Source organism: Stegodyphus dumicola, chromosome 2, assembly GCF_044657685.1.
Source record: "Stegodyphus dumicola isolate Sdum_Otavi_A_Nest chromosome 2, ASM4465768v1".
Classification (NCBI taxonomy): Eukaryota; Metazoa; Arthropoda; class Arachnida; order Araneae; family Eresidae; genus Stegodyphus; species Stegodyphus dumicola.
The window spans coordinates 691,488-707,673 of record NC_140769.1 but is presented as its reverse complement, the minus strand read 5'-3'; the positions used below and the strand labels follow the sequence as shown (position 1 = coordinate 707,673).

Here is a 16,186-nt window from a genome sequence, read left to right as displayed (position 1 = left end):
TAGGGCCTTTAACTGTTTTGCCGCCAATTTATGACTGACGACATTCTTGGAAATGCGCGTATTTAAATGCTAAATGCTATTTAAATGCTAAAATGGCTGATACAGATCGAAGTTCAAGCGGCGTGATGGAAGCCAAAGAAGTGTTTGGACTTCTGCAAGAAATGGCGAAATTAATGAAAACTGGATTAGATGATGAAACATTGGCTATCTGCGTAAGACTGTGTGAAGATGGTGCTAATCCTGAAGCCTTGGCTTCTATTGTTAGAGATCTTTCTCGAGAATCTGCTGCTTTGAAATCCAATGAAGGTAACTATTTATGACCTTAGTTATTACCTGTTCGGTAAAGTGCAGATATTTTTCAGATTTAATGTATTTTTTGTAGAAGTTGTGTTTCTTGTATACCTTAGCAATCATCTTGTTACTTGCTTTATATTTTGTTCTGATTTGAAGAAAAAAAAAATTATGTAAGCAATATTCTTGTAACATTTTAGTTCATAGGAAAAGTGAGTTATAAAGATTTGTGTAAATAATTTATTTCTGTTGATTTATGTCAGAACTGAGTGCTATATTTGTGTAGGAACTACTCAGATATGCGCCCTCAGGTCGCCAAATTTCTCGCGAGAAACTCTACGCTGCCATATTGCTATCTAAATTTTTTGTCTACATTTCGAACTTTAAGCCTAAAATGTCTCCAAAAACACGGTTTTCGTGAATGCAAAAGATACGTTTTGAACACACAATTTAAGCTAAAAATCCGAAACAAAAACAAAAAATTTAGATAACAAAACCGTGAAGTTTCTAACCAAAATTATTTGACAAGAGTCTATGTACACAGTGATATGTTTTAACTTAAAAAAAACATCTACGAATGGGCAACGAACTACATCTACGAATGGGGCATCTAGGCAACGAACTACACACACCTCGCTTTAATAAATTAACATAACAACAATAAATTTCAAGGAATACCATGTACACAGCGTTCTGTTCAACTTTAAAAATACAGTCAAAAGTCGTTAATCCGGACTCGTCGGGACTTCGGCGATTCCGGATTATAGATCATCAGTTTAAATCTCGTAAGATGGCATGCAGAAATTCTAAAATTAAAAATATGAAACCGTAATTTATGAAATAAAGAACAATTATGATCTAAAGGGTATCAAAATTTGCAAAAAGAAAAAGCTTAATATTTATTTGTTTACTTTATTAAACATTTCTTTCAATGTAAGTTGTTTAAGTTTTGCTTCGTTTCATGTGATAATACTTTCTCTTTAATTCTATTAAACAGACATAATTTCTTGTTCAGTTACAAAGTTCCGCCGTTCAAGTCCTATAATTGCTGTGTCAAGAACACCGACTAATTTGTCAATCGAAATTTTTTTGTTTTCAATAACCTCTGTCACGTTTCTTCGCTATCGGAAGCGAATTATAATGACGAGGAACTTGTTTTAAATCATATCAAAGACGGAGCATATCGAGATGAAATACTACATTTGGTTAGGAATTATAAGCCAAATAAAATAAAAACATCTGCGCTGAAGATAAGGATAGTGCTGACAAATCAACTTCCAATTCATTACGCGCCCGCCGCCGAGCAGCGTGAAATTGATAAACAGATTTCGGATTTCAAAACATACTTTCGCTTTAGATCCTTTACATATTAACAAATATATATCGGAAATTCTATTTGATATAATCGAAAGTTTAAGCTTACCTTTATAAAATTGCTCTTACAGTCTGCAAAAAATAATAAGCCGGATGCAATTCGAAAATTAAGGAACAACGCAATCATCAACATTAACTGAAATAGATAATTAGATAATTTTAGCTTATACGTCCATTATACCTAAAATGCGCACGCTAAAACGTATTCTGCACTTGCGCACACTCATATGCGCAGTCGTAAAAGGTCTTACACGCACGCGTGAACGCCTCTGCGCATGTGTCAACGCGGCGCATGCGCAGAAAGTTTTTAGTTTTGATGTCTGGATTATAGATCATTCCGAATTATGGGTGTCCGTATCAACGACTTTTGACTGTATCTACGAATTGCACAATTTAGACGGTACGCACTAATCAACAAAATAACTAAAATAAGTTTCAAACAATTAAAAAAAAACAATAACGACAGAAATTCATACTAAAAAAAACATTGAACATAACATTCTACAAAATAAGAACAAGAATAAAATAAAATGCACTTACCATTAATGCTTTTTCAAACAACAGAAATACCAATTTCATACCGCCTTTAACATACCGCCACGTAATCACTATCGTATTTATATGACAGCCAGACACACTATCCAGAAAATTCATACTATAGTTCACAACTAAATAAAATAACAAATAATCACAAATCCCTACTTCTATCGCGCACAGCCACTAAAAATAATCTCCCATACCTTCTTTCCACACCTGCAAATACCCATTGCACCTCAACAGGATGGCCACGACAATATTTCCTTATGCTGAACTTCAATTCAACAACTTTCACCATTAAATCTTTCCCCCTTAGCTTCTCAGACACAAAGCATGACGGGAACCAACGAACTCCAGCGAAAGATTTTTCAACGTCAACAGGGTTGCCATACAACACGCAATCACGCCAAAAACCAGCGCAGAACACATATCGCCACGTTGGTGAAATTAGGGCGTATATCAGAGTTGTACCTTTGTGTATCACTTATCTAGTGAAAGTAAACGGTTCATTTTATCACCAAAGGTATATTAGTAGAAAAGGGAGCAATGTCTATAATTTTAGGTCTCAATTAGAACTGTGCTTAGAATATATACTTAGTTTGGTACTTGGTGTAGTTTGTGGGGAGATGTTGATGTGGTAAAAGTTTACAATTAAGTGCCCCTTGTTTTTTTTTTTTTTTTTTTTTTTTTTGACACCAAGATTGGTGCCAGGAAGGCACAATTTCAAGGTGGCCACTACACAAAACCAAAATAAGAAGTCAAAGAATTGTACAAACTAATAAACTGGGCTGATCTTTGGAATATGGTAACTGGTAGTTTGGCGACATTTTGGAGGCGATAAAGGTTACTACCTAGGACTTTGGTAATAATGTGAGAAGTACTCAGTTCCGATTACGCATTATTTTGTGTGAGGGAAATGAGAGATCATGAGATATGTCATGTGACATTAATGGACAAATTACAGTTCTTTAATCGGAAAAGGGGGGAAATCTGGAAAAAATCTGGAAATTTTGTATTTAGCTTTATTCTGTGTTGTGTGAAACAGTGTTGGTTAATTTTTGGATCCCATGGCCCTAACTAAAATGAATTCGAAATGGGTATTTAGTGGGATTGAAAGGGGTAGTAATAAGTGTTTTTTTAAGGTTGTGCGAGATAAAAGTAAAGATGTTTTATTAAATTATTTATTTTACCTGGTACCTTGCTGTGAACTATAAGTATGATTTTAAAGATCCTGGAGTTTATTAAAGTTTATCCGCCACGTAATCAAGATTCTAAAGAAGATTAGGTAAGTTAGTATTTTTAATTATTTGAGGATATTATTTTTATGCATTGTTCTAAATGTAAGGAGTAAATAAAGTAATATGGTATTATTGGAAAATTGTTATTAGCAATGATTTAGATTAAAGTAATTAGGATTGTAAGCTAATTTTTATTAATTTAATGTATGTGCTTATTTATATTTTAAGTAGTGTTTTTGAATTTAATTATATTTTAATTAAATGATAGTTATTTTGTGAATTATATGTTTGTAGAATTTGGTATACGTTTCAGTGGAAGACAACCTGCATGGAAATAATTTAAATATTTGACACTAAGTATTTGTAACCATTTGGAATGTTTGAGATATGAATTCGTTGGTGACGTTTATAATATAATAGATAATTTAGAGGTAAAAGTTTGGATATTTTATTTATTTTATACGTGGAAATGTTCATCCTTGGAAAGGGTATATACTTTTTCACGATCAGGTAATTTCATATATGTGCTTTTTACCGAGTTTAAAGATTCACAAATTTTTTTTGCATTTTCGTGCAAATTTTTGTAATTTATGAGAAAATAGCAGTGTAGATGGATAAAGTTAAGAGTGTGGGCAATGTCATTTTTGTGCAATTCTGGGATTTTTTTTAAGTAAAAATAAGTCGACGTGTAAATGGTTTATGTGTATGTGCTATTCTGAAAAACGCTCAAGGAGTTTGGGATTGTGCACTTTTTCTCAATTTTGCAGTTAATATTTGTCATGATTAAGCAGTTTTGTTAGATAAAATTTCTAGCATAAGTGTAATTCAGCTAGTAGATTGTTGGAAAAAGTGTTGAGTAAATGAAAAGAAAAGAAACATGTCTTTACTTCGTGAAGACAAAATGGCGGCGAAAAAAAAATAGAGGGTTGCTGTAGCAGAGTTGGTCGCCAAAAAATCGCTAAGTTACCATAATCCAAAGATCAACCATAAACTGTACTGATCGATGTGTCCATGTATACATAGTAACCAGAAGTGAGGTTTCATCGCCAAAATTTTTAAAAAAAATTGTCGCTAATCAAAGGGGCACCCAATTCTACACTAGAGCCGACCGTAAGCATCATATGGCACAATATTTTTAATAATAAATACCATATTTTTAATTTGGTGTGTTATAATTGATTTTTATTATTACTGAATTGTGTTATTTTAAAAATTAAAGTGCCTTCCATTTTAAGTTTCGTATCAAAATATTTTTAGAATCTAACGTTTCATTGAATTTTCTTAATGGAATTTGGTTTTGGTTTATATGAAATTTAGTTAAAATTGGAGATTATAGGCCATTTTTGAAAAATCTCCATTTCTCCAAATTGGTAAGTTCCACACATTTTAAAAAATTGCTAACTGATCAAATTGTGATTTTAAATTAAACCTGTAAACATGCAGAGAACTCGTGTCTAAAACAAAAGTTCAAGGATAAAGGATCATTTAAACAATGATAAAGGATTTTAAACTGTATTTTAAAGTTAATGTAACTACTCTTATATGTGCTCTCAGGTCACCAAATTTCTCGGCAAATATTTTTTTGGCTAGAAACTCCACAGTGCCATATTACTGTCTAAATTTTTTGTCTACATTTCAAACTTTAAGCCTAAAATGTCTCCAAAAATGCATTTTTTTGCTATACAAAACCCACGTTTTGAACACACAATTTAAGCTAAAAATCTGAAACAAAACCAAAAAATTTAAATAGCAAAAACGTAAAGTTTCTAATTAAAAATATTTGACAACAATCCATGTACACAGCAATATGTTTTAACTTGAAAAAACATCTACAAATTGCACAATATAGGCAGCGAAGGCATCTACGAACTACGCACAGCTTGCTTTAATAAATTAACAATAAATTTCAAAGAATACCATGTACACAACATTCTGTTTAAAATTAAAAAGAAATCTACGAATTGCGCACAAATAAACTAAACTAAATTACAAACAATTGAAAAAAAACAACAATAAAAAAATTCATAGTAAAAACACAACATAACATTCTACAAAATAAAAACAGTAACATAAAATGCACTTGCCATAATACATTCCTGAATAAAATTTCGCCAGTCACACAATGTCTGAACAAAAGTGCCACGATTTTGCTATATCACATGTCTTTCTGATATTCAAAATTTTGAAAGTAACCATAAAAACTTCCTTCAAATTTAACTTACTACACTTATTCTTAAACTCTGCTGACAGCCACATACTTCACCAGCAACCATTTGACTGCAAATCCTCACAAGAACTATCAGAAACACCCTTCTTCGTCCGAGTTCTCATAGCAGCTCAGCATTTCGGACTCTTTTAAAAGTCCCACAGAAATTCCAAAAGTACACTTCAAACCTCACAAACACACCCGTGAACAAAGACTCGTTAATAACTCCAATATCGTACCTTTTAATACTAAATTTACTTTTCCCACAAAAAAACTCGTTAACAACTCCAACATCGTACCTTTTCATACTAAATTTACTTTCCGCACGATCTAAAATACGCGACCAAAATCTTGCCACCACGTCTAACATAGGCCATTTCAAAACACACACGATGCGAACCAACGAGCACTCCAGTAAAAGATTTTTGTTGCAGGGTTGCCATACAACACGCTATTGCACCAAAAACCATCGCAGGACACATATCGCCACATTTGGTGAAATTAGGGCACATATAGAGCCAAGTTAATAACTATGTATATTATGAGATCAACAATATTAAGAATTTCCATGCTATGTATCATGCATTTTTAAAACATTGGCAAAAAAAGGGCAAAGTGTTTTATCACAAAATTAAGAATTTGTAATAAGCCGTGAATGAGCAATAAATAATAGAAAAACATATTAATTCATATCTTGCCTAAAACAAAATGTAGAGCAAAAAGGAAGCCAAAATTTAAAGTTGTGATCATCTGAACCATGAACCACATTAATAGTAAAAAAAAGGGTAGTTTTTTAAGGAAAAAAAAATTGTTTGTGATAAATAATAGAAAATCATGTTTATTCATATTTATATTAAACTAACATAATATGGGGAAGGATTGATGATAAGCATAACTACAACTTGTGAATTTAAACTAGGATTTATTTATTTACATTAGAATGAAAAGAAAAGTAAAAAGAATAATCGTCAAAACATTTTGGATACGTCTGTCCTCACTATTGTTCACGTCTCATCTCATCTGACCGCATCCAAATTTAGATGGCGCTATTACATAATCTTAGTTACAGTTACAGTTCCCACATAGTAATCCAAATGGCACAATCCAACTATGGGCGCAGAATCGGAAACAAACCACTTCTGGCACCAAAATCGGGGGAAGGATTGATAATAAACATAACTACAACTCATGAAGTTAAACTAGGATTTATTTATTTACATTAGAAAAAAAAAAGTAAAAAGAATAATCGTCAAAACATTTTGGACACGTCTGTCCTCACTATCGTTCACGTCTCATCTCATCTGACCACACCCTAATCTAGGTGGCGCTCTTGCATAATCTTAGTTATAGTTCCCACAATAATGAAGAAAAATTTCAAAATGGCATGCTGATTTCAACTATGTGCTTAACCACATATAATATACTTACATCTAATGACAATTACTTTGATTGTGATTTATATTTAAATCAATCAAAATCTGTATTAATCAATTCAGAAATTTTAACAAATGTATGTAATGTATTACATACATCAGAAATTTTAACAAATGTATGTAATGTAAATGTAAGTAATAAAAATTAAGCTTACCTTTTCCAGCTATACATCTTGAGGTTTGAGGCCGATTCTAGCGGCGGTAACATTATTAGACCTATAAAAGAAGCATAAGATTCTTTATCGATGCTCTTGAAAAATCATGACACTAACGATAAAGATGTTTCTGCTCTAGTAAACGAATTGCTTTGTCATGATGATGATAATTATTGGTCTGAAATTAATATACTACCATGCTCACAAACGTGTGATGATCATTGATCATCATGGCATTATTACATTTCCATTTTAGTATGACTCTATAGCCACTGTGATTAGTGTCTCTATCTTTTTTTCCTGAGCAACAACAGATGTAGAACTCTGAAATGTTTCTTGCTTAAAAGGGAAATTTTCCGTATTAATAGCAATTGTATTAACTTATTTCATATTTGTATTTTTCATTTCAAAGTTTTGATGGAGTAAAAAAGATATAACAGGAATAGGTAACTGTATAAGATATTTCTCCCGCATTTTTAGTATACCTTCGTCAGCACGCTCGACGTATATTTGAGAGGTCCGTGTTTCAAGTCCCAGTGACGGCATTGCTCATTTTTCGTATCTCCTACTGCAAAAATAACTAATGTCTCTACAGTGGTGCATGAACTAAGAGGTGGTGAAGATTTTTCACCACCAAGATTCGGCAGTTGTGTCCCCTAAAACCCCAGTTGCCCTTTGAAAGAGGGAGTATATAAGGTATTTCTCCCGCCTTCTTAGTGTGCGTGCCTTGGTGCTGTAGTGGTTTGCACGCTCGGCACGTATCTAGAAGTCCGTTGTTCAATTCCCAGTGAGGGCATTGCTAATTTTTCAAGTCCCCTGCTTTTAAAAAATCCTAATGTCTCTACAACTGTGGAAATATTATGAGAATTTCTTTAAATATTTTATATATTGTAAAACTCACAATCCTCTTAGTTTATTTCTTTATGACCATTCAGAATCCTGTTATTCTTCACCTGCTTTGCTGCCCTATGAAATATATATAATGTTTCACACAAAATTGTGTTGTCTGAGTGCTCTCCCTCCTTCGCCCCTCTCCCAGGGGCAAAGAAGCTATCCTGTACCTCTGTGTATGGCAATGCCTAACAGCTATGCCCTTGCGTATGGCAATCCCATAAGTTCCGCGCAGAATTTCTAAAAGGACTTTGGTGCAAATTTGTTTTTTTCAGCTGTGCTGCAGTTTTTTCTATATGTGTTACTGTTAAAACGTATTGTAACGTTAGAACACCCATTTTGGGTGAAAGAAAAGACCGGTTGTCTTTTAAAATATTTATTTTAAAATTTAATAAGGAATTCTTGAATAAATATTAAAATAATTTAATCATTTCAATCATACAAAGGCCGCTCACGCGGCGCTACGCTAAAATGCTTCTGCTTTCACTCGTTTATAGCATCAAAAGCTTATTACCGAAAGCTCTCTCCTCGTTTTGTTAAAAACCTGGAAAGATAATAATTAGTCCGTTATGTCCGGAAACCACACTGGGGGGTTTCCGCTGCACCTTTCTTTCAAAGGTCTGCTGTCCATTCTGTCGCTGAGAACTAGATATCTCTCATTAAGCACCTGGAAGTCCGAGGGGTGCATATGTCTGAATATCACAGTATAATTCAGAAGTCAAACAACAAAAATCAGCGTTATATTTACAAAATTTTCACAGGACTAGTTTCGATAGTTTAACCGAACCACCATCCTCAGCTGCAAAACAGCAAATGAACAAGATAAGAAATAATGATTAGATAAGATAAGAAAGCCTAATACAGTCAAAAGTCGTTAATCCGGACTCGTCGGGACTTTGGCGATTCCGGATTATAGATCATCAGTTTAAATCTCGTAAGATGGCATGCAGAAATTCTAAAATTAAAACTATGAAACCGTAATTTATGAAATAAAGAACAATTATGATCTAAAGGGTATCAAATTTTACAAAAAAAAAAAAAAAGCTTAATATTTATTTGTTTACTTTATTAAACATTTTTTTCAATGTAAGTTGTTTAAGTTGTTTCATTTTATGTGATAATACTTTCTCTTTAATTCTATAAACAGACATAATTTCTTGTTCAGTTACAAAGTTCCGCTGTTCAAGTCCCGTTAATTGCTGTGCCGAGAATACCGACTAACTTGTCAATCGAAATTTTTTTGTTTTCACTAACCTCTCTGTCACATTCTTCATGTCTTTATCCATTTTTTGTAGCAATTCCACTTTTTATTTGTTGGACATCGAAACATACTTTCGTTTTGTAAATCCTTTGGAAGTTCCAGCATCAGAAATTCTATTTGACATAATCGAAAGTTCAAGTTTACTTTTATAAAATTGCTCTTACAGTCTGCAAAAAATAATAAGCGGGATCCAATTCGAAGATTAAGGAACAACGCAATCATTAACATTAACTGAAATAGATTATTAGATAATTTTAGCTTACACCGTCCGTTATACATTAAACGCGCAGGCGAAAATGTATTCTGCAGTTGCGCACACACGCATATGCGCAGTAGTCAAGGTCTTACGCGCACGCGTAAAACGCCTGTGCGTATGTGCCAACGCGGCGCATGCGCAGAAAGTTTTTAGCTTTGAGGTCCGGATTATGGGTGTCCGAATTAACGACTTTTGACTGTATATTATATATTCATTTTTTTCTTTATTATTTATCAATTAATCAATCAATACATAAAATATATTTCTCGAGAGGCCAACTATTTATTGTAATTTATAAACCGTGAACTCATTTAATATCAGATTATTAATTTTTCACTTCAGTTATCTATCATTAGTTAATTTATAGAATAACTACATAAAGTGTGATATTATTAATCTATCAGACACTTTAACTGGCATGGCTAGTTATTTTCATGAAACACCTAGCTATTCTATAAAATAACTGAATTATAATTAAGACACAATAACACGCCAGATAAATACTAATTCAGAAGTCAAACAACAAAAATCAGAGTTACATTTACAAATTTTTCACAGGACTAGTTTCGATGGTTTTACCGAACCACCATCCTCAGCTGCAAAACCACAAATGAACAAGATAGGAAATAATGATTAGATAAGATAAGAAAGCCTGGACAAGAATAAGCAAGTGGCGCCATCTGTTGGCGAAACCAGAACTAAAACATAATTTCTCTAAAAGCCGAAGGCAAATTTGGATTGGAATTAGGATCGTTAACTAGAACAGAAAGATTTTTATGAATGTGAAATGCCTCTAGAAAATCTAGTTCTCCAATGGAAGATGTTTTTTGAATAATTTTAGCAGCAGAAAAATTGAAAGTGTGATTTTTGGACCAACAATGTTGAGCAACAGAAGACTTCTGTGTTTCCTTTTTTTAACATATGCCTCATGTTCCTCAACGCGAAATTTTAAGGCTCTCTTAGTTTGGCCAATGTAAATTAAACCACACTGGCAAGGAATCCTAAAAATATCCCAGGAATTCATATCCAGAATGGCGTCCTTGAGTATGGAACACGGAATTTTATTGATGGAAGAATAAACAACCCGAAAGTTAAATTTCTGCAAAATATGTGCAACTTTATAGCTAATTGATGGAAAGAAGGGAATGACAACAGAATTTTTATAATCTAAAACAAGAGTGTGCCTTTTAGTGTGTTGAGATGAGAATTTTTTAACTGCTTGATTAATAATGTTGGGTGAAAAGTCCCTGTCAATAGCTATTGCTTTTAAATAATTTAGTTCTTCCTCAAGGGATAGTTTGGAGGAGCAAACTTGAAGAGCATGGAAAACATAGGAATAAAATGAAGCTAACTTTTGTTTAGTCGGATGACATGATTTAAAGTGTGGTGGAAAGCAAACCGATGAAGGTTTACAGTAAACCGTAGTACTGAAGTTGGATGTGTTACGTGTGACCAGAATGTCGAGAAACGGAAGAGAATTGCAAGTCTCAAGCTCAAAAGTGAACTGAATAGCAGGATCAATAGAATTCATTGTTGAAAGAACTTTAGGAACTACTCTGATATGCGCCCTCAAGTCGCCAAATATTTTCGGCGAGAAACTTCTTGCTGCCATATTACTATCTAAATTTTTTGTCTACATTTCAAACTTTAAGCCTAAAATGTCTCCAAAAACATGGTTTTCGCACATGCGAAAACTACGTTTTGGACACACGAGTTACGCTAAAAATCGGAAACAAAAACAAAAAATTTAGATAGCAAAAACGTAAAGTTTCTAACCAAAAATATTTGATAAGTATCCATGTACACAGCGACATGTTTTAACTTAAAAAAAAAACATCTACGAATGGCACACTGTAGGCAACGAATGAATCTACGAACTACGCACACCTCACTTTAATAAATTAACAACAATAAATTTCAAAGAATACCATGTACACAGCTTTCTGTTTCAACTTTAAACAACATCTACGAATTGCACAATCTACACTAAAAACAAATCAAGAAAATAAACTAAAATAAATTTCAGGCAATTCAAAAAACAATAAAAACGGAAATTCATACAAAAAACAATGAATATAACATTCTACAAAATAAAAATAATGAAATAAAATGCACTTACCATAATGAAAGCTTCTTTTAAAAGCAGAAATATCTTTCCCCTCTATCTTCTCAGATACAGAGCATACAAAGTCCAAAATACATTCGTTAATAAAATTTCGCCAGTCACACAACGTCTGTGAAGAAAACTTCCACGATTTTGCTATATCACATGCCTTCCTGCGATTCAAAATTTCGAAAGTAACAATAAAAACTTCCTCCAACATTAACTTGCTACACGAAAACCAAGATCCAAACCTTAAACTCCGCTGACACCCACATACTTTATTAGCTACAATTTTACTGCAAACCCACACAAGTCTATCAGAAACACCTTTTTTCGTCCAAGTTCTCATATCAGCTCCGCATATCGGATTTTATGTTTAAAAAATGACAAATTTTTGCTGAAAAAATACGAATTTTTTGCAAAATTAAAAGCAGCTAAAGATTCAAAAGAAAAAAAAAAATCTTATTTTACTGATCTAAACTTAGTTAACATTTTTATTGAGCAAATTCGTAATATTTAAGTATGATATAGTGGAAAACATTTCACATAAAGTGTTGCATCGCATTTTGTACAAAGCATAAGAGGTCTTACCTTGCATATTTTTAATTATCATCGTATTTGGTTTGGTCTTTTACCTATAACATGGTCTTTTCTATCTAAACGTGCAGAAAGTATCACTTTTGGTCTCGATGACAACACCAAAGGTCTTCGCGGGGGCTTGCACCTCGCGCAGTGTGGCTCAATACAGGTAAATGTCTCTTTGTCTGTAATGGAGAATAAGCCCATCGGCTTTCGTTCGTTTTTCTAAGCTTATGCTTTTCTCTCAGCCAATTCTTTTTATATTAACGATGATGTGGAGGTTATTGCATTAAGTTGCAAAGGTACTCCGTAACAATAATGCCTTGGTCCAAAGGTCTTCCAATACTTTTCTTAGAATTTGTTCCCAGTTTGAGTTATGCATACCCCTATATATCTTCTGACGTCTTTTATACTTTTCTTTTTTAGGATTTGTTAAATTGAACAGAATGTTTAATTATAAATTAATAATAGGCTAGTATACAAATCATAAGATGATACATAGTCAAAACACAGTTTTTGAGAGCACTGAAGACACACTGGTACCTTGCATTCCAAGCATTATACAGTACAAAGTCTTTAATCAGGGGTTTTTCTGGATTATAGATCATCATTTTAAATCTGGTAAGATGGCATGCAGAAATTATAAAATTAAAAATATGAAACCATAGTTTATGAAATAAAGAGCAATTATGATCTAAAGGGTATCAAAATTTTTTTTTAAAAAAAGCTTAATATTTATTTGTTTACTTTATTAAACATTTCTTTCAATGTAAGTTGTTTCGTTTTATGTGCTAAAACTTTCTCTAAAGTTTTGCTGTTCAAGTCCTGTAATTGCTGTGCTGAGAATACCTACTAACTTGTCAATCGAAATTTTTTCGTTTTCACTAACCTCTGTGTCACTTTCTTCATGCCTTTATCCATTTTTTGCAGCAATTCCACTTTTTGTTTGATGGACATCGAAACATGCTTTTGCTTTGTAGATCCTTTGGCAGCGGATCCAATTAGAAGATTAAGGAACAACGCAATCTGCAACATTAACTGAAATAGATAATTTTAGCCTAGCTTATACTGTCCGTTATGCATTAAACATGCATGCATAAACGCATATGCGCAAGCATGACGAATGCGCAGAAAGTTTGTAGCTTTGAGGTCTGGATTAAAGACTTTGTACTGTATGCTGTTTTTCTCTTCTTACAAGGTGGGCACAGACTGCATGTTTTTCTTTCTTCTAATTTTTCTGCTTGATTTGATAAATCCATTCTCTTAATTTTCTTCTGTCCAAGGATTCTTCTAATTGGTATCTTCAGTTTCCTTCGAAAAAAGTAGAAGTTATCCCAACTTTCAGATGTGGTTTAATAAGTTGATTAGCTATTGAAAGCATATTTTTTTTCTCCTTTCAGTTTTGTTACATCAGATATGACTGTAACAGTATGTATGAAGATAAATTCCAAGTATCTTCGGGCTCTGCTTTAGGGCCTATTTTTGCAGGATGTTCCAGACTAGGGAGCTGAATTATTATGTCATGCTTTGGTTTTTGTACTGCCCGATTTTGGTCCTTTTTTACACCATTTGAAGTGCTTTTTTCCATAAAAATTTGTTCATAGTCATTAGAAAAATTATGATATATAACCACAGAAATCTCAGATTCACTTTTGCTTTCTCTGTCTACATGATTCTTCAGAATCAGAATATTCTACATCAAAAATGTTATTGCAAGACATTCAATTTCTTTTTGAGTGAGATATACTGGATGTTTTCTTGTAAAATTTGAAGACATATTTATCACTGTTACGAAAAACAAGCATTCGATAAATAACGTCTATTGGCCACTAAAACGGTATGCATCTGCTGTGAGCGGTCTCCCAAACAACTTAAAAGTAAAAAACATTGTAACTGAAACCATAATAGAGCTAGAAGTGTGAAACTGAATATGTGACCTTCTGGGATGGGTTTGGGAAGGTAGAAGAAAGTACAGAGACCATTCTCCATTTTTAGTGGTGGAAATGACGGTTAGAAAATCCCCAGCGGTCTCTCAGACCCGCTCATAGCAGTTAAAGGTTAATATAAAATTTTACATTGGAATATTCTCTTACAAATATTTTATAAATGAACTTTTGCATTAAAGACAGATGTAAACAATTTTTCTTCTTTTTTAATAAAAAAGTGCGGAAAATATCTATTTATATGTTTCTGGCTATATTTATATTAAATTCTTTAAATTCCATTGCTATTTTGAAGAGCATGTTTTTCTTATTGTTATTAAAATAATAAATGGGATCACATTAAGTAACTCTTATTTTATTTCTATTTATTGCAGTAAAATTTTTTTATTCTTTTTAAACTTTTTTTTTTTTTTCTTTTTTAACTGAAGCATGAAGCGAACAATGAAATCCATCAGATTCTGAGTACAAGCCATAGAAAGCAAACTGAACTCTACAGACATCTGTGAATATATACACACAAGGATTAATAGTATTGTTGTATCATTTATTACATGTATATCAAGATTTTTTAATTCTTCAAGGGAACTCTAAAGGAGATTGAATTAAAAATGTACATGGAGTTCTGTTTGTTTCATTGAATTAAAAATGTGTATGGAATTCTGTTTGTTTCATTTTTTAATGAAAACATTAATGTTATTTATGGCATGATATTTAAACTCTTGCATTACCTTTTATTTTCTTAAGAGTAGTTTTGTTACCAGAATCATATCAAGAAATGCTTATCTCTTCAATTTTTATTATATTGTGTATTGTTTCAGACTAATATAATTAAGTAAAAAGATACGACATTAATAGTTCTGTGCGATTTTTTAGAGAAAGAATCATTATCACATAGAAAATTTAGTAAAATTGCTATACTTTGTGAAATCAATTTTGTAAACAAATTATTGTCTACTGTTTTATGAAATCATTTAATTACCTTTCTGAATTATTAATTTTTAACCTTTTTTTAGACTTATAATACTGTATCTGCCTAGGGTCTCACAGGAATAAGATGCTGATTATTACTTCGGTTGAGCATGAAATAATATTTTGCTTTTAAAGCATTTGTAATATGTAATATGTTTTATAATATGTTTTTCTGTAAGATGTGTATGTGAGATGTGTATGTTCATTTAAATTACATTAAACATTAATATTTATATTGTTTTTGTTTAACATTTTACACATATTGAAGTATTTTTACTTTATAACTACATGTCTTGTAGTGAAATATAGATCATTATCCAGAGCTGACTATTGGAGATTTGCTGTATCTGCATGATTCTTTCAAATTAAAACTGTCTTGTGGCTTGATTTTTATAATGGTTATATTCTATTTGTACATTTGAGTTATAGAACTGGACATGAAAAAGATAACTATGAGTAGATTTCTGTTTTTTATTTACTTAGAAGAATTGTTCAGTTTTGAGTAGTGCAACTAATGAAAATGTTCTGCATTATTGTAATAATAATAGCTTGTAATTCTAAAATTCTATTTTACATTGAGTAACAACAGATAAATATTACATCCTCTGGGATAATTACATGATTTAGTTGTTTACTTTTTCAATGTCTGTTATGCCTACTAAAATAAATTGCTTTTTGCTATATTTTAACAGTTCATTAGAATTTCTTTCTGCAAATCTTCTCTTATTTAAAACAGTATGTTAAATCTAGACTTAGATTCCATTCTAAATTAGAATCTTGTTTAAGAATAAGCTTATGATTAAAATGGGGGGGGGAGCTAGAAACTATATCAGTAAACTCTAACTACAAAGTAGTTAGAAATAATGCCTATAGAAATTACAGCATGAGTAGCTTCTCTTACATTTATATTACTTCATAAAATTATAAAATAAGCAAACACATACTTAAA

The 16,186-nt window shown here is 32.1% G+C and overlaps 1 protein-coding gene across 2 annotated transcripts; it reads left to right on the top strand.

Annotated features, from left to right (window-relative positions):
- Positions 1–3: 3 nt before the first annotated feature.
- Mzt1 (Mitotic spindle organizing protein 1) lies at positions 4–15,920 on the top strand. Of its 2 annotated transcripts, none has more exons than XM_035353496.2 (2): positions 4–306; positions 14,643–15,920. In XM_035353496.2, exons 1-2 carry the CDS (start codon positions 93–95, stop codon positions 14,663–14,665), a joined length of 237 nt encoding a protein of 78 aa, XP_035209387.1. In that variant the 5' UTR covers positions 4–92; the 3' UTR covers positions 14,666–15,920. The 2 variants fall into 2 exon arrangements, with proteins under 2 accessions (XP_035209387.1, XP_085666509.1); XM_085810383.1 differs by having other exon boundaries at positions 10–306; positions 14,697–15,920.
- The last annotated feature ends 266 nt before the right edge of the window (positions 15,921–16,186 follow it).